The sequence below is a fragment of the Pseudopipra pipra genome, chromosome 2 (assembly GCF_036250125.1).
Source record: "Pseudopipra pipra isolate bDixPip1 chromosome 2, bDixPip1.hap1, whole genome shotgun sequence".
Classification (NCBI taxonomy): Eukaryota; Metazoa; Chordata; class Aves; order Passeriformes; family Pipridae; genus Pseudopipra; species Pseudopipra pipra.
Genome location: NC_087550.1, coordinates 108,455,342 through 108,482,458, shown reverse-complemented (window position 1 = coordinate 108,482,458; position 27,117 = coordinate 108,455,342). Strand labels below are relative to the sequence as shown.

Sequence of the window (27,117 nt, the reverse complement as noted above, 5' to 3'; positions counted from 1 at the left end):
CCCTTTCAAATGTCTGTCCTCTAGTTTGAAGCAACCGGAGAATGACCTGTACAAAACAAAGAGTTCTTTAGAACTGATCACTGTGCTTACAAATTCCTCAAAACATTGACGTATCTGAATACTTGCTGTTTTTTTAATATTAGCACTACTTTTAATTTTGTTTCATGAGCCCTTGCCTAAATATAGTGCTCCAAGTTAGTACCTCATGTTGAAAGAAGACATGCCTGCCACTGCTGAGAATCCCTGCTGGAGCAGCCCAGGATGTGGGTAGTGCTCTGATGTGCAACCTGCATCACTTGCTGTGAGACGGAGAGAGAAATTTTACTTTACTAACTTTCATGTTTTGTATTGTAGCCATGAGACGCAAACGACCTGCTGGGATCATCCCAAGATGACTGAGCTTTACCAGTCATTAGGTAAGAGATCTCTACCAGATGTTCGGTGGGGTTTTTTCTCAGTTGAATGAATTGTTAAGACGAAGATTTTTTTCCAAAGGAAATAAACTGAAATTAACTGACAGAGAAAGACAGTGCTTTTGTCAAGGTTAAAATTTTCTGCAAGGGGAATATGTGAGGCATAGTAACACATTTCAAACATGCAGTAGAAAAAAATCGTATTTCAATTAGCACGTTAGGACTGTGCGCTGGGTTTACAAAGTAATTTGGGTATATTGTTGCAAACTCTTACTGAAAGACTGGGACAGAAATTTAAAAAAAAAAAAAAATCCTGAATCTTTTCACTGTCTAATCTGCTTTACAAAAGGCAGATGAAAAAAATCAAACCAAGCTGCTGTTAATGTTGACTTTTGGATGGTGGGAAGCCAATTGAAGCAATTTGCCAAACTGTGTTACCACTGCTTTATTTTTGAACCACTTTCAATACTTAGAAGGCATAGCAGCTGTCATGATGTCATTTTGAATACCCAAATTGCATGCTTATTATGACTTCAGATGTGCCTCTCTGGTGGAGGGGTTTTTTTCCATATTTTAGCAGCTTTGGATTTTATTAACAGAAGCACATCTATAAGATAAAATGGGTTAATCTATGCTCTAGTGTAGGCTGCTTGGCAGACCATTTAATAGCTAACTCTTCGCTTTTAATGATTCTGTTAATAAATAATGGAGGATCTAATAAAAATTAAGCTATTTCAGTGAAAGGAATATCAGTGAATATGCTGCATTCATAAAGAAGGTTACGTCTGTACAGCACACGTATATAAACGAGCTTTGAACCCAGTGTGAGCACTGGGACAGTCAAATCTAGCATTCAGTGCAGGCTTATTTACCATGGTGAAAAATAGCTTAAATTATCACCTGCTAAACTCTAGTTTAGCTGCTGAAAACAGTCTAATTATACCGGTATAATCTATTTCAAGCTAACTCAGGTATCTCTATGGTGCTCTGCAGTTAAAGGCATACTAAAAATACTTTAGAAGACTGATATGATAAAATGAAACAAGACAGTGTGACGATTTCTTTCCTTATAGCATTAGCAGTGTGGCAGCAGTTTGTTTAAAAATTAACCAGAATACAGCTCTGTATGCCAAAAGGGGATATACGATGTATAAGATCAGGCCAACCAAATGCAAAAGAAGACAAGTATTGACTTGCCATTTAATTATAATGTATTGCCCTGTTTGTCTCCTTTATATTTCTGCTCTTAAAGTGAGTGTTTAAAAGTTTCAGGACAAACAGTAATTGTACATGCAGACATCCCTTTAATGCAGGTAGGTCTTCAAACAGTTGCTTGTTAATTGAACTGCACTCTGACTCTGCAGCCGCCTTTGATCCAGGCATTGCATGATATTTCTGATATTGTTGTTGTTCAGACCCAAAGTCCTGTTGCAACTGCTTTTCTTGTGTTAGTTCCCTGGTTCAGCTAGAGTACTCTTGAATATCAGGAAGTGAAAAGGTAATAAGGGAGAAAAGTGTCCTGATGGATTCAGGTCAGCAGTTCAGAAGATGTGTGACTGCTGAAGTCAGTTTGCATTTACTTTAACTGAGTTTTATTACTGTAAGTACCACCCAAATGTCAGGAGTTTAGGATAGCCTTATTTCTTACTTCATAAAGAAGGAACACGTTCAGGCAGATTTTGTTTCTTTTTCTTACTTACTTGTGAGCTTTTTTTTTCTCCTGCTATTTTCCTTTTCAGGAGCAAGGGATGTCCAAAAAATAGTCCTCTATCTGGCTAGTTTTATTTCTTTTGGAGCTGAGATCAAATACTCATTAATATGGAAGCAACACTGATTTTAACAAAGGATGAATACTGTGTATTTTTCTGAGTAAACTGAGGTGTCCATAACTGTGTACAAAACAGATTAGACAAGGTGATTCTTTGTACAGTGCCACACGGGTGAAGCTTTGATGAAAGTGCTACTGAGTAACCTACTGATTTATTTTATTTTATTTTTGAACTTGATGTAATCATTGTTGCCTAACTCTCACACAAACTGCATAATACAAGTATAACCCGTTTAGTCCTTGAACGGAACCCTTGATGTATTTTCAGTGCTTTGCTTTGCCTCAGGTCAAAACGGTAATAATGGAATGTTTGAAGTCTTTTCAGACTGTTCAGTAATATATTATCTGAGAAGATGTTATTAAAGTCGATTTTGTATTGCATACTCATTATATCCTATTATTTTACCCCACATTAGGATCCAAATTTTGCTTTTCATTCATATGAACAAGCTAGTAAAGAGCTTAGTATGTATGCATTTTAAAAATCTGGTAGAAAACATGAATTCTGAAATCTCGGTAAATGTAAAAAAGTGAGACCAAGTACATCAATGCTGTCAAGAGTTTTCATTTCCATTTTCCAACTCCTACACTTAGCCTGTAGGGAATAATTGTGCTATGTGATGTAGCTCTCTATACATGCCAGTATTTTATAATTTGCTAGGGGATGCTTATGTCTAATTTAAATTCATACAAATTACTAAAAGCTTAATTTTTTTTAGTGAATGAGGAAGGTGCATCCTGGCACAAGGTAAAGTTTCTTATCTGCCTATGTCTTTGAGATGGAAGAGGCACTTCTCTAACAAAGAGGAGTAATACTAGTTTTAATCTTCACATATCCAGTTCACACATCTACAAATTGCTGCTTTAGATTTTGCTAAAATACATGAATTTTAAATGTCATACTTTAGTGTCATTAGTGATTTGTGTGTTTGTAAAAATGAAGCTAAATTACTTGGGAGTGTTATTTGGTACTAATAAAAGAAGGTAGGAATGTGCTGTGTACACTTTTGACTGATCAGATGGTTGGTTGAGGAAGTCCTGTATCCTGTCTTCAGTAGAACTGCATCAGAGACTGCAGGAAGAACGCATAGGAAGAAACTGTAAAATAATCTGCCCAGTAAGGAAGTATTCTTAAATTCTCTGAGTTCCTTCACTGAAACATGGCTGGTTATAAAGATACTCATAATAACTGTGAAATACTTCATTTGAAATTTAATATGTGTATCAAAAATTTCCAACTGGCTGTTCTTTTTAACAGAAGCTTTTCCTTTTAAGATACTAAAATGCTTGTTCTTGACTGCTCTTTATTATTTAAAACAACGTAGCATTTATCAGTTTTAATGAAGCATCTACTCCTTACTCAAGTTGGACAATTTTCACTCTTCATTTAAAGTTATGGCTACTTAAAGTTACATAAAAAAGTCTATATTGAATTACTTAATTGTTATTTAATGTCTAGTCAAAGTGGCAACAGGTAGTAGATGTTAGTATAGATTAAATAAGAAGGAATCGTATGAATTACAAAAACAGAGAAATAATAAATGCTGAGATAGGAAAGGTAATAAAAATTGTTGAGTCCCAAAGGTTCAGAGGCTGACCGACATCCCCTGGTTTGTATTTACACCATTATGAGCCACTCCCATTTTCTTCTAACTTCCCTCTGAAAATCTTCCAAGTACCAAGAACTGCCCCAGCTGCTTTTCTTTCCAAAAGTAGTTCCTCTGCAGCAGATCTGCTGTTTTTACACCATTCTTTTACAATCCCCTTAAAAATTTTCTCATGCTTGTGATGACTGCAGGGCATCACTGAAAAGATAATTTGTGTTATTTCACTGTCTTGGAGGGCAAGGACCTTAGCATGAGGGGAGACATGGGAAGAGCAGGAATGAAAGTGTTCTGGAGTTGCTTAATTTTTTTCAGATTATCTTCTGAGAGTGAGCGTTTAATGTCAGGCAGCTGAGCTCAGAATAGTAGTATTTTGCCTTTAAACTGAAGGTGACTAACCTTTGCTGCGATGGCCCAGGAGGACTTGGTCTGCTGTGCCATACTGTCAGTGTCCCCCTCCTCCAGCCTTCCATGTCATGTCAGTATGAGTCTCCTCAAGGTGCATTAGTGTCACCCTGAACAGTAATTGCAGTGGCAGGGTGCAGTCAGAAATGCTGCCGTGTGCATCTGCTTATCAATCCTAATTCACCAAGGCAAGACATGAGGGTGAAAACCACCCTCACCCTTGCGGGCCGCAGTGCACTGGTGACAGCTCTCCATTTAATTTGGAGGGCTGGGGGGGCAGTTCTCTGTGGATTATGTGAAAGAAATGTCAGAGTTGCTTAACACAAGGTGGGAGAATGCTGGAAGGTACCTCTGAGCCTCCTCTGGGCTTCTGGCAGCAGCTGCTGTGTTGGTCTTGCGGCTGGCTACTCTTGTGCAGCAATGTGAGCTTCTGACTCCCAGTGACCAAGGTGGATAAACGTCATCCTTTTTGGTTTGTCTATTTTATTTGTCCTTCTGAAATGCTGCCTGAAGAGGCTTAACTGCTCCTTGCTGTCATTACAGTTTTTATTAGAAACTTCTAAATCATATCTTTATTATGAGGTTTTGTTCAAATTCAACTAATTGTTTTCTGTGTTTGTACTAGTAGGACCCATGCCTATTGCATACATCAATCGTCTGATTTCTACTGAAATCCAGTGAGGTGGTACATATGGCCTTTCTTTAAAGGTTGCTTATTCACTAATGTCCTTTTCAAGCTCATTTCAGAAAATAGGATTGGTTGGATTCTGTCAGCCTTAGAGAGTAATCAGACCTAGAGCAGGTCATCTTTCTAACTGTATGATTGCATCCTATGCAGCATCATGTAACAGACAATAAATGTGTGGCAGAGAAGTAGAACTTAAGTGGTAGAAGTTAAGCTTGCATCCCTTGAAAATGAAAGCATAGATGTATTAGCAGTGAAGAAGGGTATTCTAGAGAGGGTGAAGTAATGTCCTGTTATGGAATTAGTGACCGGTGTGGGGACATTTTGCTTAAGATAACTGCAGTCTTTGTTTGCAAATGGACACCTTTTATTAATATTTTTTGAAGTTGCTTGTAATTTATTTATTTTAGGATTTTCCAGTATGACTGCTTCTCCTGTAGCATGTATGAAGGGTTTCTGACTGCAAACTCCACTCACATCCCAACCCCATAATGGGGTGTAACCCAGGTGTACATCATATCCTTTCTTACACATTTGGGTTTGTTGGCTGAAGAAAAGACATTACATGTCAACTGGTCTGGTTCCAGGGATGCTGGCACATGCTGAGGTGTTCAGCCACTGGGCCTAGATGCAATCAGAAACGTTGTAGTGTCCTGGGTACCTCCCACTTGCTAATTTTTAGAGACACTATTGGCTTTTTCACTCAGTGGGACAGGTCTAGTACAACATGCTGTGTTGTTTCACGCAGAGTGGTTAAGTTGTACGTATAATAACAGTGCTGTTATTTATTGTCAAAGCAGTGGAGATTATAGCATTAATTATTGTTATAATAAAATTCAGTGGCCGAGACTCAACTGATATTAAGCAGTGTTACTTGATTAATTTCCTTCCTTTGTGCGTTTGTCTCATTTGCATTTTAAAATTACAATTCCTAAGGAGGCAATATATGTCACTGTAGGGCATCATTAAAAGATTTAGGTACAGGTTTTGGGCAGCAGGAAGAAACCCAGCATTCTTATCTACCTGTCAGGGAATTTCAGCTATTGAAACAATGTGAGATGAAGCTTCTTGAAAAGTCAAGAGTGCCATTAATGTCTGATGAAACGTGAAAGCTTAGTGGCTGGTAGTGGAATTATGGTCTGTTCAGGACTGTCCAGTAAACAGTTTTTAACCTCCATTGTCAAAGACAACAGTGACATGTAATTCCCAAAATAGGCTATCCACTGCAGACAGTGTATTTATGAGCATCTATGATAAGCATGTCATAAGCTATGGTTGAGTAAGACTTTCAGGTTTCAAGGTATATCACTCTAGCTTCACATTTTCTTTCCTTGCAACTGAGAGTAATAAAACCCTCAGAACTCTGTAAACCTTATCAAATGAAGATGAGGATTTGATCTTATGACATCTGATTTCTTTGAAAGAATTTAGTTGTTAACTTGCTAAATTTTATTCTTATCACCTGAAGCATGTAAGCTGCTCATTTTAGTTAGATGGTGTCCAGACAGTGAGAATATTGCTGTCCATAAAATCAAGTGAAATGTCTGTATTTTGTCCTCATTAATTGAAAAAGCAATTATAATAATATTCACAATAATATAAACAAGGAATCCTCTTTAAAGTAAGAAAGGACTTTCTGAGATGCCTTCAGATTACATTACAGAGAGATACAAATTATGTGAACAGCCTTTGACAGGAGGTAGTCTGATCCATCCCAGAGTTTTTAAACACTCAGGGAGATTACTCTGTTGTAGAGGACAGTACATTATCAAATGGAACATCCCAGTCACTCAGCACTCTCAGCAGTTACAGCAGGTGTAGGGAGGTTAGTCTGTTTAAGAACTACCCTGGAAAGCAGTTGAGTTATTACACCGTACTTAAAACATGTTGTCTGAGCTATAGATGTGACTCCTTAAGAATAAAACAAATGACCCCTCATGCTGGACACCAAACCTCTTGTTAAATATGTTATTTTTAAAATTTTACTGTTTAATATTTTATTGCTTTTGTTTATTTTATGCAGTAAGACAAGAATCTGCTTTTCCTCTTAAAATAGTACTCATATCTCAATGTAAAATCTGGAATTTAGCATGGGAGGATTTTAAAAAAACAAAACTAAAGATCTTATTTGTTGATATTGTGTCAGTAGTCAGTGAGATATTCCAGCAGATGATTTGAATCACTAACTGCTTCTCAAATGAGTGGGCTTTTTACCTGATTATCCATTAGCAAAAAGATCTCCTATGTGAAATTGCAGGTGTTTCTAGAATACTGTAGAAATAGAACGTAGCCCTTATGTTTTGAGATTTCTCAATGTGCAGAACTATGCAAAAAAGGTTAGAATTTAACTATCTGATCATCTTTCCATAATAAGATGAGACTGGATGTGGCACTTAGTGTCATGGTCTGGTAACCACGGCAGTAGTGGATCAAGGGTTGGACTTGATGATCTCAGAGGTCCTTTCCAACCATACATTCTATGGTTCTATGAATATTTCTGATTTGTGTTATTCCTATCTGCAGTCTGATGTCCCCTTCATTAAAGCTGCATTTGTAATAAATGTGGTAGTTCCTGTTCAGTGTTATCATTATTATATATAGAAAGGTATATTTTCACTTGAAGAGAGAGATCATTCATGGCCAAGTGATGGGAAAATCGTGATTTCCCTTTGCTGAGGCTTGTAAATATATCACCAAATACTCTCTCACGACCCTTTCCTCTGACTGTTCCTTTCCAGGGGCCAGGTGACCTCTTCCATTGCATCGTTGTTTCAGACCATAAACAGATTATGCTCTTGAGCATTTACATTTTTTTGTTCAAAGCTTGAAAGTTACTTTCTGAGCAATGAGGAGAGGGAGTATTGTTAAACAAATTGAAAAAGGCCTCTGACCACCCCGGTTCGGATGACGAGGTGGTGCATACTTTCTAGGAGTGGGAGGAAAGGGCTGGAGGAAAACTTGTGTGGTACACTGAGCTCCCCAGCCTGCTCCAAGATGATAAAAGCTTTGGAATCAAGGCTTAGTGGGTCCTTAATCTTTTAGTGGGCTGTTTGGGAGTGGAGATAGCATCATTTTTTTCCCTTAGGACCCAGGAAGGAAAAAAAAAACAAGAACACACAGAAGAAGGAACTACTGGTATTTCTATGGGCCTTTTACTGCTGCTTGAGCCTCCTTACTCTCTCCTCCACCTGTTCCCAGCAGGAGCGCCTGGCATGTGACAAGCAGTGCCTTTTGCTGCTTCACTCGAGGTCCCCTCCCTGGCTGTTAGGGGCGACATTACATCCAGTACTCCCCAGCCCAATGTCCAAGTCTCATTCCCTAACAGTCTTATGTTCTGTGGTTCATTTAAATGGGGCCACATCAGCAAGGGAAGTGTTTTGAACCCAATTAAGAAGGACTTGGGCTCCCTTCATTGCTACACAGAGCAGCACATTTGTTCCACCAGTAGCTCCAGGGGAGGAAAGACACCACTGGCAGTTTTGTAGGTATAAGGAGGGGAAGAGTGAAATCATTAAGATCCAATGACCTTAAGTGACTGTCACCACTTGGTAAGAGAGCTGTCCCTCAGGAGCATGGGGGTGGTGGCATAAGGAAGACAGAGGTGAGCAGTTGGCACGGGGACAGTAACTGGGCACTGGCTGATCATGGTAAAGCAGCGAAGGTGGGAGTAGAGGTGTGCGACGGCTGCGCTCGGCCTTGACATGCAGAGCCAAAAGATCAGCATTGCTGCTACTTTCCCAAAACCTGCCATGAGGGCTCCCAAACGAGCTCCTGACATTGCTGCTTTGTCATTTAGAGCAGATGCTTCTTGGCAGCTATGTCGTTAAGGTTGATAATAAATTCAGTGTGTATTACATATACAGGAAAATAGATGTAAACTGTAGCACTTCCAGGATTAAATGTCTTCATGGATTGTGCTTTCTGCCCTGATCAAGGCTTGAAATATGCATATCTATTTACTCACATTTCTGAAAATGTAAATAATAAATATATAAGCATTTTTCAGAATACTCAGGGAAAATTTAGGGAAAGCTTCTTCATTTTTGTCAAATGCTAGCCTTTAATATTCTTTTCCAGAATACAAGTGCAGATTTACAGTGAGGGTACAAAATGTAACTGAAATCATGGTGTGTTTGTGAGAGACTGCTTTATTAATTTCTCTTTAAGACAAATTAATTGGCTTTATTTAAACTGCTCATTGTGTTCTACACCACATAAAGGACCTGTTAGGATGACTGTGAGAGAGAGAGAGCTGGCAGGAGCAATACGCAGGAGAACTGCCCATTAAAAAAGTGTATGAAGCTGTGCAAAGAAAAAGAAATTATATACAAAGCTGAAACTTTCTTTTCTGCTCTAAGACATGTTTCAGAAATGTTCCACAGCTTTTATTAAGGTATACAGAACTACAGAATTATCATACCTCATATTGTTCATTCAGAACAGCTTAATTAAAATTAATGTAATTGAGACTATATTCCCTCTGCTACCTATACCTGTACAGCATTATAAATGATATTGAGATAGTTATACCCAAGCTACCACATTTCAAACAGCTTTATAGCACCTCAGCTCATATGCCAGCAAGGAACTGTTTTGTGTTTCCCTGATTTTCATCCTATTCTTTCTCTAAGAGTGTGCCAGGCTTAGCGGCAACTTATTGAGCTAAACAGGCCTTTATTTTGAGCCACTACACTTTTTTCCTAATGCTCTTTTTATATTTACATAGTAGTTAACATTTTCTAAACACTTTCCCGTCATTAATTCCTTAGGCTCTATGGGTTTCATCAGTAAATTAAATGTGCTCAGCAGTGTTGTCGGGTGCTGAAACTGGCTGACACGAGCATTTCTGTGCTAGAAAACCCTTAAATTACAAGATGCCAAGCAGTCCCTTGGGAATGATCCCTAGGCTGCACAAGAGTGTCTGTGCCTAGGAATTAGTTGGGTAGGTGACAGGTCCAGGAGCATGCCAGCAGCCAACTGGTTTTCCAGCAGTGAGGTTGGCTGTGCTGTAGCACATGAGCATGTCCCCTACCCACTCCTTGGTTCCCGGTGCAGCCACTGGCAGTGCCCCTTGGAAAACAGCTTCTCTGCTCTGGTTTGGTGTCTCTTTGTCCCCATAGTGTCCCAGGAGATTTTGCAAGTCATGGTTAAACTATTCAGCGGGGGCTTGCGCCGATGTCCTTATTTTGTTAAATGTATGAGGACAGCTCTAGCAAAAGTCATGCAAGACAGTGCATTCCTAGTGGGGTGCCATTCCCTGGGATGCTGCCCCAGTCCACCACCTCCCTGCCATTTTGCAGATGGGAACTGGGAACTCACCTGCCTGGGTGAGCTGGCTTCCCTCCAGGAAGGCTCTGCATCTCAGGGCATGGCTGGGGCCTGCTTGGGCAGAAAGCACAAATGTGTAATTAGAATTTTTTTCAAGTTTTTTTTTTTTTTTAGCAGTAGCTGAGAGTCACCTGTTTTTTTCCAGGGCAAAGCTCTTCTCTTGGGGCTGCCTGCACTCAGTCTGGCTGGTGCATTGGGCAGACAAGGAGGAGTTTCAGGGTCTTATCTCCCTCACAGTGCTTTTGGTGTGAAAGGCTCTGTGGCATTTTCAGACACAGGGCTGCTGTCTCTGATGTTGTGCTTTCAAGTGCTCTTAAGTTCAGTGCCTTTGAACGAAAGGAAGTAACACTTCAGGATTTAGTATTTTCTTTTTGGATGGTTGATTGTCAAGATTTGAGGGCTTTAGCCCAGTAGAGTTTCTAACGTACTTTTTTCCTCTGCTCTTTTAACCAATAAGTATAATCTTGTAGTTCAACTTAGCAACGTCTTTGTGAGTCTGATTATTTGTAAAGTGTAAATCTGATCTGTTATTTTGATGTTGCCCCCCTACAGCTGACCTGAACAACGTCAGGTTCTCGGCGTACAGGACTGCCATGAAACTCCGCAGGCTGCAGAAAGCCCTCTGCTGTGAGTATCTGTCTGTGCCTCACCTGCTGCCAGGAAGGCTTCATGACCGATGCACGAGTTTGTTCACAGCTCTCAGAAGCAGAAAAGTGCTCCCACACATACCCCTGCTCTGCCTGGTGCATGGAAACCTCTCACCTGAAGGGTCTTTGCTGCCTTCAGTTTGTATGATCCTTGCAAAACCAAAGTGCTGGGGATATGCAGATCTGTCCCTTGTAAGACAGAGCAGCGGATCAGAAAGAAAACTTAACATCCCCTACATATTTCTTACCTTTACACTCTTTAGCTAAGTATTTTCACTGTGCTCAGTAGTGAAGCCATGTCCTGTGTCAACCACAGCTCTACAGTGGAGAGGAATGCAATTGTAGTGTATTGTGAACAGTGAGAGCCTGGGTGAAATAATTGCTCTAGAGCTGGAGTTACTAATGGTTTGTTAAGTTGAATCTTGAGCCCTGAGGGGTTATTGCCTTTAAATGAGATCATCACAATAAACATTTAGCTTCATTTTTCCCCAGCTTTCGTTTGTGTTGAGAAGTCTCTCATCAGCTGTACATTAGTGGTGTGCATGTTCTAACACTTTAATTCTCCCAACTGCCGTATGGTATTCTACTTGTCACTGGAGTTACATTTCCTTTTCAGCTTATTGTAACCTGATAGCTAAATAATTTGCTCAGAGTTTTCTTGTTAAGCCAGTCAGTTGCCAAAACAAGCAGTTTATCAGGCAGTCCAATTCGGAGGATTATTAAAATATTTTAACATTCACTGTCTGGCATTTAATTACAGGGTTAAATGTCTTGACACAGTTGCAAATGTCTCAACTGTTGATTTATCTCTAGTTTGGCTTTGTGCTCACATGCTTTCTGGAACTGTGTCAAACCTCGGTATTTTTGTGTATGTTTACTTTTAGGCTTTATAAGCATGGATGAATTCCACTAAAGAACAGACTGAATTTCTGAATGTATAAAAAAACAAGAAAAAAAAGAGGAAAAAATAAACAATAGGTGCAAACTTTTGTAATGACAGATTTCAACATTAATGCAGTGACAAAGAAGGAATTATGATGATCAGAAATAGAGATATCTTTCCATGGCACAGCACTTCTGCCACACTTACTGTAGACATCTGGTATAAGGAAAACCGAAGTGACATGCAGTGAAAAAATTATTCATAATTAGTGCAGCACTGAAGTAAGAAACTAAAATTTTTGGAATTGCAAGTTTCACTAGCTGGCAGTGCACAAGTGTAACTCGTAACAGGTTTTTATGACTGGAAGTGCAAAACTTTGCATTCCATTTTATTTGTATTAGAATTATAGAATATCCTGAGCTGGAAGGAACCCAGAAGAATCATTGAAGTCCAGCTCGTGGCCCTGCATAGGACAGCCCCAAGAATCACATCATGTGCCTGAGAGCATTTTTCAAATGCTTCTTGAATTCTGGCAAGCCTGGTGCTACCACCGGCTAGTGTGACCATTTCCCTGGGGTGCCTGTTCCAGTGTTCAACCACCCTCTGGGTAAAAAACCTTTTCATAATATGCAACCTAAATCTCCCCTGACACAGCTTTATATTCCCTCAGGTTGTGTCACTAGTCACCAAAGAGAAGAGATCAGTGCCTGCCCCTCCTCTTCCCCTCACGAGGAAGTTGTGTGATGAGGTCTCCCCTCAGTCTCCTCCAGGCTGAACAGACCAATTGTCTTCAGCCACTGCTCATACAGCTTCCCCTCCAGGCCCTTCATCATCTTCGTTGCCCTCCTTTGGATGCTCTCTAAGAGCTTAATATTGTGTTTGCCCAAAACTGCACCCAATAGTCAAGGTGAGGCCGCACCAGGGCAGAGCAGAGCGGGACAATTGACTGGCTGGCGATGCTTTGCCTGATGCCCCCAGGACACAGTTGGCCCTTCTGGCTGCCAAGGTACTGCTGACTCATATTCAACCCCCAGGTCCCTTTCCATGACATTGCTCTCCAGCCTCTCATTTCCCCCTCTGTATGTACATCCAGAGTTGCCCCATCCCAGGTGCAGAATCCAGCACTTGCCCATGTTAAACATCATGCAGTTGGTTGATTGCCCAGCCCTCTAATTTGTCAAGGTCTCTCTGCAGGGCCTCCCTGCCTTCCAGGGAGTCAGTAGCTCCTCTCAATTTAGTGTCATCAACAAGTTTAGTATACCGTCAAGTCCTGTGTTGAAGTCGTTTAGGAAGATGTTGAGGCACACTGGCCCTGGATTGGAGCCCTGCAGAACCCCACTAGTGAAAGGGTGCCAGACTGATGTCACCCCATTCACTGTCACCCTCTGTGCTTGACCCGTGAGCCAATTGCTCACCCACCACATGATGTGTTTATCCAGCTGTGTGCTGGACGTTTTGTCCAGAAGGATATTGAGAGACAGTATCAAAAGCTTTACTGAAATCCTAAAAGAGTACATCAACTGTTTTTTGCTTGGTCAGCTAGGTGAGTTGGCTTGTCCTAAAAGGAAATTAGGTTTGTTAAGCAGGGCTTTCCCACATGAACCCATGCTAGCTGTGGCAGATGACCGTGTATTGTCCTTCAGGTGTTTTTCAATATCTGCTTCCCACCATTAGATAATTCTGGACTCATCTTGACTTTTCTATTGGGTTTGCCTGGCCAGGTTTTGATAGCAGGGGTCTACAGGGATGATTTCTGTAAGAAGCTGCTAGAAACTTACCCTGTGTCTGACAGAGCCAATGCCAACTGGCTACGAGATGGACCTGGGGCAGGCCAAGGTCAAGCCCATCAGGGTAGCGCCTCTGGGATAATGTAGTTGAGAAAGGTGGGGGAGAAAACTGCTGTGCAACAGCAGGTGGGAAAGTGGAGTAAGGATATATGAGAGCAACAGCCCTCATATGCCAGGGTCAGTGGAGAAGGAGGGGGGAGGAGGTGCTCCAGGTGCCAGAGCTGAAATTCCCCTGCATCCTGTGAGGAAGACCATGGTGAGGCAGGCCATGGCCCTGCCAGCCATGGAGCTCCACAGTGGAGCAAATATCCACCTGCAGCCCATGGAAGTCCCCATGCCAGAGCAGGTGGGTTGCTGAAGGAGACTGTGACCCCCTGTGAAGCCCATGCTGGAGCAGGCTCCTGGCAGACCTCTGGACCCCTATAGAGGAGCCCATGCTGGAGCAGGTTTGCTGGCAGCACTGGTGACCACATGGAGGTGACCCGCACTGGGTAGTCTGGTCCTGAAGGACTGCATCCAGTGGGAGGGACCCATGCTGGAGCAGCTTGTGAAGAACTACAGCCTGTGGGAAGGATTCACGTTGGAGCAGTTCATGGAGGACTGTCTCCTGTGGGAGGAACCCCTTACTGGAGCAAGGGAGGAGTGTGAGGAATCCTCCCTCTGAGGGGGAAGCAGTGGCAGAAGCAACGTGATGAACTGACACAGCCCCCATTCCCTGTTCCCTTGCACCGCTGCAGGGGAGGAGGTAGAGAATTTGGCAGTGAAGTTGACCCTGGGAAGAAGGGAGGGGTTGAGGGATGTGTTTTAAGATGTAAGATTTATTTCTCATTATCCTGCTCTGATTTGCTTGGTAATGAATTCAGTTAATTCCCCCAGGTCAGGTCTGTTTTGCCTGTGATGGTAACTGGTGAGTGATATCTCACTGTCCTTATCTCGACCCATGAGCCTTTCTGTGTATTTTCCCTCCCCTGTCCAGCTGAACAAGGGAGTAACAGAGCAGCTTTGGTGGGTATCTGGCATCCAGCCAGGGTCAGTCGACCTGCTACAGCTTTGCCGTGTGGAATTGTAATTATGCGCTGCAGTCAGTTCATCTCTTGAGGTTACACTTAGGTAAATTTTCAGAGAATTGATGCTTTCAGAGACGTGCAGTGGTGCTGACACTGATTACTCTAGCACATTCTTCATACTTGTATCTAAGGAGAAGTATTTAAGGAATTTGGTTAGCAGCCTTTGTTCTTACAAATATTTTTGCCTGGAGACACCATCATTGTATTTGTGTATTCTATCATTTCAGTGTCGCTTGTGAACTAAGTTTAATTAGTTGAAAAAAAAAAAAAAACCTCAACTCATTACAAAATACTTTTCCTGCATTTTGGCACTAGTAGAATTAGAGCGCAGTGCTGGATTTCAGGGCTCCTACGCCTACACAAAACCAAAATCCCACTTGCAGTAGGTGCAGCTTTCAGCTCTCTTCATTTCAGTTTTAAAATTGCAGGATTTTATATATTCTTTTCTGCAAACTTCGTAGAAAGCAGAGCAGTTTTGTCTACTGAGGAGCACTCTAAAAATGTGTGCACAGTCGAAGGCCTGCAGAAATAAAGATACAGCCTATTTCTCAGTGGCAAGAATAGAAACATTTTTTCAAAAAACTATACTTAGACTTGAGTTCTTTTCAGTTCGGAAATCAGCCCAATGAACATTAAGACATGAGGATAAACCTAATGAAGAATATAGAAAATGGCAATTCTTAACAAATAAATGCTTGTGTACTGTGTTACCTTAGAAGAATCTAGTGTATGACTCCTATCATCCCAACCTTTGAAATTATTGTGAGCATGCCAGGTTGCACCAGGGTTTTTTTAAATGTATGTTTTCCTTTGATAATCACATCAAAGCATGATGACTTTCTTGTTTTGCTACTTTTAAAGATCTGATCTTCAAGTGCAAACCACATCACAACATTGTGATCTCAATAAAATGGGATGTATTCACAAACTTTTCTTGGAGATGCAGCAAAAGAAAGTATCCAAGAACTTCTGTTAGGGGTCTTTTTTCCTTTAATTTTGTACAGGCTAGATTAAACACATTTTTTAATGTATCAACCAACAGCAGCAGGTTAGAGAAGAGATGATTTGTGTTCTGGGAAGACCATTAATACTTTTTATCACCAGCCATATGTTGAGTTTTCTCTAAGTTCAGCTTGTGCCCTCCACAGTGTACTTTCTTCACCTGTTAATTGTCACTTCTGTCCTTCAGCTGGTTACTTATTCCAGGTTGTCTTTTTGCCTTTTCCTGCAGTCTGGCCATGGGTTGGTATCTAGTTACAAACATCTTAATGTTTTCTATATTGCCTTAGAGGCCAAAGAAGTATTTGTATAAAGGACTTAGACTTGAAAATAATCCAAAAGCCACTGCTCACACAAATTTTGGAGTCAGTTTTGGGATTTTAAATAGAAAAAAGAGTGGCAGATAACCCACAAAAAATGCAAAGCATTAAGTGGTATGGTTTATTTCAATTAAGGCTTTTCAAATCACTGACTGGCACCAAATATTCAACTCTTCGATACCTATCTGACTGTGGAGCTTGTCTTTTGAAAGTTGGTCATTCATGGGACCTCTATATTTGCTTTTAGGAAAGAAATACGTAGTTTCATCCTCTGGGAGAGGACCCCTCCACATTCCTTAAGTCTTGGTGGGAAAGATGCAGAGGGAGCTTAATGTGGCCAAGGCCAGAGCCTTCCTTTTTCCCATTAAAAGAGGTTCCCTAAAGCAGAGCGTAGTGGCAAGTACTTTCTGCTTGTTAGGAGATGATCATGTATTATTAACTTCAGGATAGGACAGGAGGTTGATGAAGAGTGGGCTGAAAGGCTTTTCAGAATATGCTGCTTATTAGTGGGAAAAGCTTTCACAAAGTGGAATGACCCATGTTTAGCAGTAGCTGCATATATAATTAAGCTGTCAGTCAGATGCCTGAGGGGTTCATTTAATTACCATTGATTCGTAGTCTCAAAGGAACTGAGAGTTCAGTCTAAAGCTCAGAGTTATAGGTGTTGAGAGGGCTGTGCTCTATTTTCAATTTGACTGATAAATTCTTAGAAGAAAAGTATCTTTCTGAGACTCTCAGGAATGGGTCTGATGCTTTTGTGGGATATAACAGTGACCTTAGAATAGCTATACCTTGTATGCTACTAGATTAAACATAATATTCCAAAATACTTTCTTTTAATAAATATCTATATGCTAATGTGAAAAAAGCTAAAGTTCCGATAAACCCCTGCACAAAATCATAGATTCAAAGTTAAATTTCTTGGTTTAATAATAGGGATAGCATTCTGAGCTTTCCTTATTCAGTCTAGCACTAGGTATGTCAGGCCCCAGAGGATGAAATTTTCAAAAGTGCTTAAGGGATTTAGTAGCAGAAGTAAGTCCCTATTGATTTCCAATGAAATGTGTACTCCTGAAATTCTTCTGGCAATTATGAAATCTCAGCATACTGTCCATGCAGCATAACCAAGCAGCCCTGTGGGCAGCTCAGGTATTTCTCATCTCCCACTAGGCCATCAAAGGGGCAGTTTCATACTTGTAAAATAGGATACTCAGGTGTGAATTTGGCAAATGTACCCTTAAACAGGATCAAGTTCTAAAAAAATTCCTGTATGGTATTCTGAGTTTAGCCTCTGCACATTATGGAGGTTTCTTGACATTAAGATGTTGCTTACTGGAACTCAAGGAGCACATTTTTATTCCAATGAGAGAAAAACTGGTCTTGCAGTTGGGTCAATTTATTTTCCAGTTTTGTGAAGAATTTCATAGATGATTTTGGGCAGTTCATTTTGGACCAGATGCTGCTCCCTTGGGTCATATTGAATCATGCTGCACTTTATGACTGCTCATGGTATGAGCAGGATTAACAGCATCTGGGCTTTTAACATCCCCATTGCTCACACTCTGGAAATTCACTGCAAGGAGTTGCAAAGGGTTTTCATGTGGCAGCAGGAAGACCTGTGTCAAGATCTCTCATTTTTCTGATTTCCTTTGTTCTTATTCCTGTTTTACTTTGTAAGGGGATCCCATAATTTTGTGTCCCCCTAAGTGTGATGCTCCTGGTGATATTAGTATGCAGAGGTTAAGAGCTGTTTTGCCTTGGACATCCTAATTTCAAAACACAACTGACTTAAATTGGAATGAAAACCAAGTTTTTAAATGTCTGTGACAAAAAACTCAGTTGTATGTTGACTAATATATTTAAATGTGTCTTACTCTTTAATATCATAAAGGTTTTTATAACTGTAAATGCTCTTCAGAATTAAAAATTGATAAATTTAATTAAGAAATAATAAACCAGGCCATTTAATGTTTCTGGAACCTTCTTTTCCCTGTTCTCACCAGAGCGAAAAGTAACAGAGAGGTTAATCGCAGTTCAGTTGTTCTTTGTTTGTGTATTCCTTGTGGAGTTTGGTTCGGTTAAGATCTCTGAACTTGTGTAAGAAATGGACAGCACATCTCAGTAAAGCTGATGACCTGTACTATGTCGAGAGCACACTTGGTGAATGCAGTAATCAAATATTAGCCTATCTGTAGGAACATAAAGCATGAAATATATAATTTTGACTTACATAGTAATTTATGTATAATATTTCCATAGGATCAAAGATCCTAATGGGTACTTTACAGCTAAAAATGAAACATACACTCTGGTCTCTAAGGCCATAGCTGAATAAACAGTGCATTTGCAGGAGTCTTGAAACTAGTTTTGCATGTGACTTTCAGAGGACATAAAATGTCCTCTGGCCCAGCACGTAAGCCAAATAAAGTGTGCTATTTACTTCTTGGACGTGGGTAATACAACCACTGTTTCTCTTCACTCTTTATGGTGATTTATTTTTTTTATTCTAACAGTGGATCTCCTGAGTCTGTCTGCTGCATGTGATGCCTTGGACCAGCACAACCTCAAACAAAATGACCAGCCGATGGATATTCTGCAGATCATTAACTGCCTGACCACCATTTACGATCGACTGGAACAAGAGCACAATAACCTGGTCACTGTTCCCCTTTGTGTGGACATGTGCCTCAACTGGCTGCTGAATGTCTACGACACGTATGTCTGGGTGCTCTGGACTGGGGGTGCTCGGGAGCTTTCCCAATAGCAGGAGTGGGGAAGGGGGGAAGGGGCAACGAGCTCCTCTGCCTCGTTATAACATGGATGACTTGGAGCTGAAAAAGAGGGTAGTTGAAGTGAAAGTTTAATAAACCTAATAAGCCTAATGGTTTAATGGCTGCATTTAGCCGAATCAATAGAGCCCTTGCTTAGGCTTACAATCCTAGATTTATTAAGCAAAGCAGTGAGAGAGCTGGAAAACAGAACTTTTTAAGCAGATTTCTATGTTCAGACCAATATGTGTGTTCAAGCCAGTTCTGTGACTGCATGTCCTCAGTAGGTCATGGCTTTGTGTGGCTTTTTAATTTATTTAGATAAAGAAATTTAAGAGAATTATCAAGAAGCAACAGAATGGACATCATCATATAAATTATTGTATGTGGCTGTACTTCTGGTGTTAAACCTCATCAAATATGTCAATTTTCTATACTTTTCTGTCATTCTCGTTCAAAGATGGAAGAGGCTTATCTCTAATCTAATGTGCTTACAACCCTTAGCAGTCAGGAGATTTGAGAAATACTTAATTCAAAATTCAATTTTAAAAATTGTACCTATAAGTGTAAATACAACAGACTAAATGTACCTGAACAAAATTTATGGGTTTTCCTATTCAGTGGGTTAATGATGTTGCTCATAGTGCATAGGCAAATTCCAATACACGTTTGTAAGCTAATTTTAGAATAAGCCATTATATTTTTATTTGGTGAATTTAGTGAAAAAAATGTCATTGAGAGTCTATTATTTGCATTTTTAAGGTTTTTATCAGCCACTTTCAGCTCATCACTGTGGCAGAATAAACATTTACCTGTAGAAATGGAAGGACATGGAACAATTACTGTATTTCCATTGATATTTCCATTGATACTGAAGTGAAGTGGCATAATATCGTTATTCTGTCCAGCACTGGATCTTCAGTGATCACCTGCAAAAAAAAAAAAAAAATACAGATTTGTACAGATACTGTTTTCCTGCAGGGTCACCTCCAATAAGCCAGTTGTTTGTGACATCCTCTGCAGCATCTGCAGTACCCTGTGAAGTGGATTACCCAGATTACATTATATTTCTTGTGGTGTACCAGTGCAGAATGGGACTATATTCATTTAAGAGCCAGGTTTTATTTCTTTAATCTGCTTTAGCTTTCACAGAACTCTGATCCACTCCTGTGTTATCATCAACCGTAAATAACATATAAACGAAGACACCCAGTTTGTGAAAAACAAAAATGATGTGCTAGGGATGTTAATCTATATCAGCCACATCAGAAGCAGAGAGGGAACTAAAGGTCATTTCACAGGCTGCTCCTAAGCTGAACTGTCCGGTTTAGATTTGCCATGTCCAGTCTGGTTTTCTTCACATTGCACTGTACTGCAAGTACAACATTAGAAATTATAATTGTCTGCCTCCAAGGCAGTTCCCTGGGTGTGCTAGGGAGCTGCACATTGCAGGACACAATGAAACACAGAGGTGTTTTATGCATGAGGAAAGCTTGTAGCTATTTTACCTAAATTCAAGTTTGAATTACACTGGTAAGAGAGATGACCTTGGGGTTGCACGTGTTTAGTTTTCATTGTAAACTTAATAGGCAGAGATCAACCGAAGTGCTTAGCAGTACCGGAGACATTTAATTAAATGTACTGAATCTTTACTTTTCTTATAATTGAAAACTGTCATTTGTAAAGATATTAATCAAATTCACAGTCAATGACTGATCTAATTATGGGCACATCTCTGCAAATCCAGCTCGTTTCGAATTTGTTTTAATTGATCAGTCACTCATGCTCATTTGCAGTAGCATGCTAAATTATTGGTTTGACTTGGGAGGAGAGGAGAGTGAACTGAACAACTCATGATTCATACAAGTTTCAATTTAATATGCCTTGCAGAGAAATCATCATTCTACATTCTTCTCTTGTATAATTTGCATGAGCCTGGTATTCATCAGGAGGAGTTTCTCAGGGCACAGATTATAATTAATTTGGAAAAGATTTGAGGGAGAGGAGTAAGAGGAGTGGAGTGTGGAAAGCATAGGTAAACAACAAGTGCTTATTTGTGGTGGAAAACACAAGATTCTTTAGTAAAAGGTAGCAAATTCTAAATTTGGCTTTGTCTGCCAGTTTGTGTCTGCACCTTTTATAGGATTTGCAGAGGAGATGTGTGGGTAAATGAGCACCACTGGCTCCCCAACTCTTTCATAGGATTAAAAAGACAACTTGCATCTTTGTGGAATGGTGCAGCCTGATGCATGACCACGGCATGCCTCTGTATGATTTATCTTACTCCCAGTGGTGATCTGATTGGTGATGCTTCAAAGCTGTTAAGGCTCTGCTTCAAAAACGTTGGTTTTAGGCACTAGCTTCCTATTTTGTATATGTCTTCATTTGCAATAGATGTTACAAATTTGAAATGCCATCAGAAATAAAAGTCTGAGGGGGGAAGCCAGCAACTGGAAGTAAATTGAGTTAAACCAGATGACTGAGAGAAGATGTGAAGGTTTGTCACTGCATTGCCTGCAGCTCAGAGGAGGATGTTCTCACAGTCACATTAAAAAGCAAAAGTAGTAGCATGGGCATGTTACAAGGCAGGAGTGAGTGTGAGGGGGAGGCTCACCAGAGGCAGCAGGGGGGACTGACTGGAGTGAGTGTTCCAGCCCATGGCACTGCACAGGACAGGTTTGAGCGCTGCGAGGAGGAGCTCAGACACCACACCGTGGTGTTAATGGCATAACTGCCTTGCCATGCCTCCCTGCCTGCTGTGATTTCTAGGCAAGTCTCATCATTCACGTGAATGTCTTGCAAGTGTCTCTGTTACTACACCCTGCTGGCAGAGGCTGCTTTTTGTGCTTGGCTCCCTGTTGCCTTTTCAACAAGTCAGGGCAGGGCTGACAGACAATAAGCAAAGACTTCCTAAAAGCAACTGCTACATCACATTTCTAGTGAAAGTGAAGCTGTATTGTCTTCAGCAAAGGGGCTGGTTTGCTGTTCTGTCAGGGACCTCATCTTCTCTGAGAATTGCTCAGCAGCAGTTCATAGAGAAGCCTGTTCAAATAAGCATAGGGTAAAGGCTTTTCACTCATTTTTGCCCAAACAAAGGGGATGAGGAATTATTTCTGATAGAAATTGGTACAACAGTACAGTCCAGTTCAACTATGCCTATGAAGCCACAACTATATTTTATATTTCGTTTCTGGCTTACCTAACAACTGCCCAGCTTGTGCTCTACAGCGTGATTCTCTGTGGGACTTAATTTAGGAAGGCACACAGTACTGCTGTGAACTTGGTTACAGTAAACAAATTATGGTATGAATGGATCGTGTTATCAGCCAGTGTTTCTTTTCCATTAGGGGTCGAACAGGAAGGATCCGTGTCTTATCTTTCAAAACTGGTGTTGTATCCCTTTGTAAAGCACACCTGGAAGATAAATATAGATGTAAGTCAGTCTAATTGTTTTGGTTTTACCTTACGTTTATATTCTTGTTTTATTCGTCCTTTTATTTATTGCATAAACATTTAAATAGCATACAACAAGTAATAGTTTTAGATATTCTGGATGCAAAGTGTGTTAATTTGTTCCACCTTTTACTTAAGTTATCTATTTAGTATGATTTTAGGTAGTTTAGCACAGTGGTCTCCAAATATTTTTGATCCCACTCCTACCAGTAAAAAATTTTTGAACATGCACTTCCAATAGATGCATATCTATTTATAAATTATATACATGTACCAGTGTATTAATATATTGTCTGCATTATAGAGCATGCAAAAAATAAAATGCTAGAAGGAATGTGATAAAGATTAAATAAACACTATTTTGAAAATTTTAATTTTATCTATTTAATAGCACCAAAAAATATTTCCATACTGCAACCTAATGGATTGTTTTGAACACTCCCTGGGGCACAAGAATCCCTTTTTGGAGACCACTGGTTTGGTACACCTTCATACACAAAAATGCATGTCTACAGGACACTTGCATTACACTATTTTCAAATACATTAACTTTTTAAAATGTTTTTCACATTGTGATCAGTCTTATTATGTACATTGTGTTTAAATATAGTTGCTACCATTAAATAAATACTAAAGGCATGCAAATTATGCATATTTTAATAGACGAAATACTAGAAAAAATTCCACTAGAAGTCTTATTCTTACCTGAATAATGAATCAGTTCATTAATGAGACTAGGATCCAAAAAAGAACTGATAAATGTAATTCTCAAGAGTAACTTTTTTATTAAATTAACTAGTATCACTCATTCATACATTTAAAAGTACTGCTAAAAACCGACCTTTAGGATTTGACCGAATGCCATAGCAGTTCTTCATCAATTGTTATCTTTCATTCTTTACTGATTAAAGCTGAAGAACTCTAAAGAGAAAAGAGACAGTACCAACAACAGAGTCTATGCATAACTATGTATAATTGGATCAGATTTTAGGGCAATCACAATGAATGTCACAGTTTAGATTTCTAGATGTTCTATGTGGGTGTTGTGAAAAAATATTCAGAAAATCTTTTAAGAAAATTACTCTGCACAGGTATTTTTCAAAATGGTATTTCATTGAGGATTGTCAAAGTTATAAAGGAAAACATTTATTCATATTTTCGATTCTCCTGCAGTGTGTATGCACGGTAATGCATAACCTATGATGTGTCCTATAACCTTCTCGAGGTTATAGGACACTTAATGTTTTAATGATGGGGAAATCAAAAGCTGAATAATTGTGGGAGAGGAAGGAATTGTGCCTGTCAGGCTGTGGTCTGACTTTGCCATCCATGCTGAGGTCGTAGTGCAGTTGCAGTTAATATGGCTGCAAGTATGCAATGAGTTGCAGCCCTTAAAATTTTTTCCCGCATTTGTGCAGCAGAGCAGAGTTAGTTGTGTTAGAGCACAAGTCTTCAGGCTTGCAGAGGTGATGGAAGGTTACATCCCAAAATGATTTATTATAAAACTAGACTTTGCGACAGTGAAATTCATGTAATTAAAATATAATCCTTTCTCTATCCATTTCTTTATACCTTTAGAAGAAAACAGGTGTCAAAGCAACACTAGGAAAGTTACCTTGAGTAGTGCTGAAACACCTTTATAATTGCATCCCTTGTGTTGCATGAAATATTAAGGTGGCTCCAAAAAAAGAGCATTATTTTATTCTAGTCTTCTTTTGCTCTTTTTTTTACTGTTTGAAAAGTAAGGAGAATTTATTCAGGCAATGTATTGTCAACAGAGATGTTACCAAATAAATATTTCAGTAAAAGCTAGCCTGGTTTTTCTTATTAATATAAATTCTATAACCTCCTCAATGTATACATAGTATAACTATTTCCCACCAAATTGAATTGATCTTATGAGGTGATAATAATTCTGTCCTGTAAGGATTTTTTTCCAGAATACTGCGGTAACAGAACATAGCTTCAAGTGACATTTCACTTCAGAAGTTAAAAATTAATATCATATTAATATTCCTGATGGATGGCAGGTTCTGTCATACTGTAATTTTTTTATTTTATTTTAGAAATTCTCTTGAATTAAAAGATTATGATATATCAAAGTTAGGGAGCTCTTGTTTATCATTTCAACTCATCCAAAGGAGAAATGGATTCTCTGAGTTTTACATTGATTGCTAAGAATTGAAAAGGGTGCTTTATGTTGTATGAAATTATTTTACTGTTAAAAAATATTTTTAAAAATCTATGTTGTAGCTCAGAGATTGTTGTCTGATTAGTTGTGTTACAGAGTTACAGCTTCTATCATCCATAATGTCACAGGTGCTGTCTTAGAATGGCCTTTCTTGCCAGGTGCAATACAAGCCAGTAACACTATTAGAAGTTATCACTAGATTGCATGTTTCATAGGAAAACAACAGTGTTTTTGGGAAGAGAAGCAGCCGAAACAAAGACATGTTTATGTTCATGTCCACCAAGGCTGTTGACTGCTGTGCCTGTGAGCCTTTGAAATGATGCAAACTTCTGCGCTACTTTGGCACATCCTGGTAGTGATTCTTTACCTTTGGGGTCCTTTTCCTTCCTCCAGACCTGTTCAAGCAAGTGGCGAGCTCCACTGGCTTCTGTGACCAGCGCCGGCTGGGGCTGCTGCTGCACGACTCCATCCAGATCCCGCGGCAGCTGGGGGAAGTGGCCTCCTTCGGGGGCAGCAACATCGAGCCCAGCGTCAGAAGCTGCTTCCAGTTTGTAAGTTCATGTTTTCTCACTGTGGATTTTCTGAACAGGATGGAAAATCTAGAAGGATTAGGGTACTGTGGTCGTTGGTGTTCGTCGGTGTATTAAGCCGTTCCTTTGACGAGGTGCATTTGAATTAGCTCAGACAGCAGATAATTGTTGTCAGGGCTTATATTGTAACTGAACCCTGCAAACAGTTTAAGTCTTTGTTACAGCAACTCCTGGTTTTACAGTTTTCTATTTCCAGCAGTTAGATCACTGTTTATTGCTGCCATGTAGGTGAACAGCAGTGGCTAATCTAAATTTTGGGCATGTTCATGCCAGTGACAGCCAGGTGCCCAGGGGAGCGATAGGCACTGCCTGCAGTGCTGTCTAGGGGCGAGGAGTGCTGGATGAGCTCCTTCCACTCCTTGAATGGCTAATGCCAGTCTTCTGTAAAGAGTACTGAAAGAATTCCTGTCCTCTCTGTTAAGGAATGCACAGCAAACTGGAGGCTCTTTTTCAAACTTTTAAATTATTTAATCTGGGGAGGAAGAGAGTTATGGGAATTATTCATCCTTATCATAACTACCAGCAGAATGCACAAGATGAAGACAGCTGCTTAATGAAAAGGTAGAGGAGGGGAGGTAATGTATGGTCTGTGATTAACTCTAAATGCATCTTCTACATTACAATGGAAGAAAGCTCTTTTCCCATCCCCTGACTGTTCCTGAGGGATTTTTTGTTTGGTTGGGGAAGGGGGGGATTGCTTGGTTTTTTGCCTGCTGCTCAAGTTTCATTATGTAGTAGTTTCAGTTCTGTTGTAAGCAAAACACAGCAAGTGTTTTCGATGAATATTAATGCTTGGAAGTAGACTGCTTACACACAGTGACTATGAAAAGAATCTAATTCTAAAATCATCACTAACTTCAGTTGTGATGGGATATTTGCTTTCTGTATTTTTTTTAATTTCTTTTAACAGACTAATTCTACAGGATTCACATTTTCCTGTTTCCATCAGTCATGTCTTGACCTTTTATAATTCTAATCTGTACTTGATCCCATTTCAAAATGAATGTTTTATAGGGCTGTGTCCTGGGTGGATAACCCATGCTCATAAACTATGTGTAGTAATAGAGCTGTGGCTTTCAAGCCTCGAGTTCCATATTGGGCTTTCAAGTGACACTAACACAAACTGATGCTGCAGCAAATTCATGGTCAAAAGTTTGTACAAATGACCTTCCTCAGAAATTAGGACTCACTGGATTCTACTTTTTCCCAAGTGAATGGCAACAGTGCTTAAGAACACTGTTGAAAAACTCAAGGAAAAGTGACCTCAGGATCTGGCAAAACTATGACTTTTTGTGAAAGGGATCTGCTGTTCTGTGTGTTTATCCTAGGAATAAAACAATTAAACTCATAGTGATGGAAGATCCAAAGCCAGTTTTTATAAAGTAGGAAGAAGACCTTGGAATAAGGTCTTTCTTGTTTGTTTGAATAAAATGAGTTAGCAACACTGTCATCACAGATGAAGACATGCCAGCAGGCTGAACCCTGTACTGCATCCATCTGCTGGCATTTCTAGAAGAAGCCCAAGCACAACTGGGCACAACCCTTGACCTGTTCATAGATCAGAACGTTGGAAAACCTGAGGCTTCCTTCTCTTACCTGTGCTGAAAAATAGATTTTCTTCTTACCTGCAGTAAAAGGAACTTCATCCTCTCTTTTTCCTCTGGATGAAGCCTCCTTTTAACTCTCAAGAGTGGGAGGGTGGTTTCTGACCTGGGCTGCAGCAGAACAGAAGGTCTTCTAGGAGGGCCAGAGAGGGGGAGGGAGGCTCAACAGGGGAGGGGAAATACAAAAATAGGTGGGATGGAGTCCTAGGGAGAGGAGCAGAAATCCAAGCATAGGGAGAGCCTAATGGAGGGGAGGGAGAAGGAATTAAGAAGTGGAAAAATAAGGGCCACCCTTAGGGAATGATGGTAATAACAGTAGTAGGAATAATAGTCCTAAAGGAAGCAGAGAGTGGGTAGAATGATGCATGAAAGAAAGGAGCCACTGGGAATGGAGATGGGGGAAGAAATAAGAACTTTCCAGGAGAAAGAGAGAAGGAAAACACAGAAACATCCTTTCAGTGTAGGATGGTAGGCAGCAGGATTCACAGGCTGGGGGGCAGCAGAGAGGTGCTGGTGGGGGGAGAGGGATCAGCCCAGGAAATGGA

General features: G+C 40.0%; 1 protein-coding gene across 21 annotated transcripts in view; it reads left to right on the top strand.

The window, feature by feature from the left end:
- The window catches only part of DMD (dystrophin), a 1,059,271-nt gene that overhangs the window by 981,976 nt on the left and 50,178 nt on the right, over nucleotides 1–27,117 (top strand). For all 21 annotated transcript variants that reach the window (XM_064646827.1, XM_064646828.1, XM_064646830.1 and 18 more), the window contains 5 exons: nucleotides 355–416; nucleotides 10,816–10,890; nucleotides 18,480–18,681; nucleotides 22,082–22,167; nucleotides 24,772–24,929. In XM_064646827.1, the coding sequence (XP_064502897.1) occupies nucleotides 355–416; nucleotides 10,816–10,890; nucleotides 18,480–18,681; nucleotides 22,082–22,167; nucleotides 24,772–24,929 (583 nt within the window). The remainder of the gene's footprint in view (nucleotides 1–354; nucleotides 417–10,815; nucleotides 10,891–18,479; nucleotides 18,682–22,081; nucleotides 22,168–24,771; nucleotides 24,930–27,117) is intronic.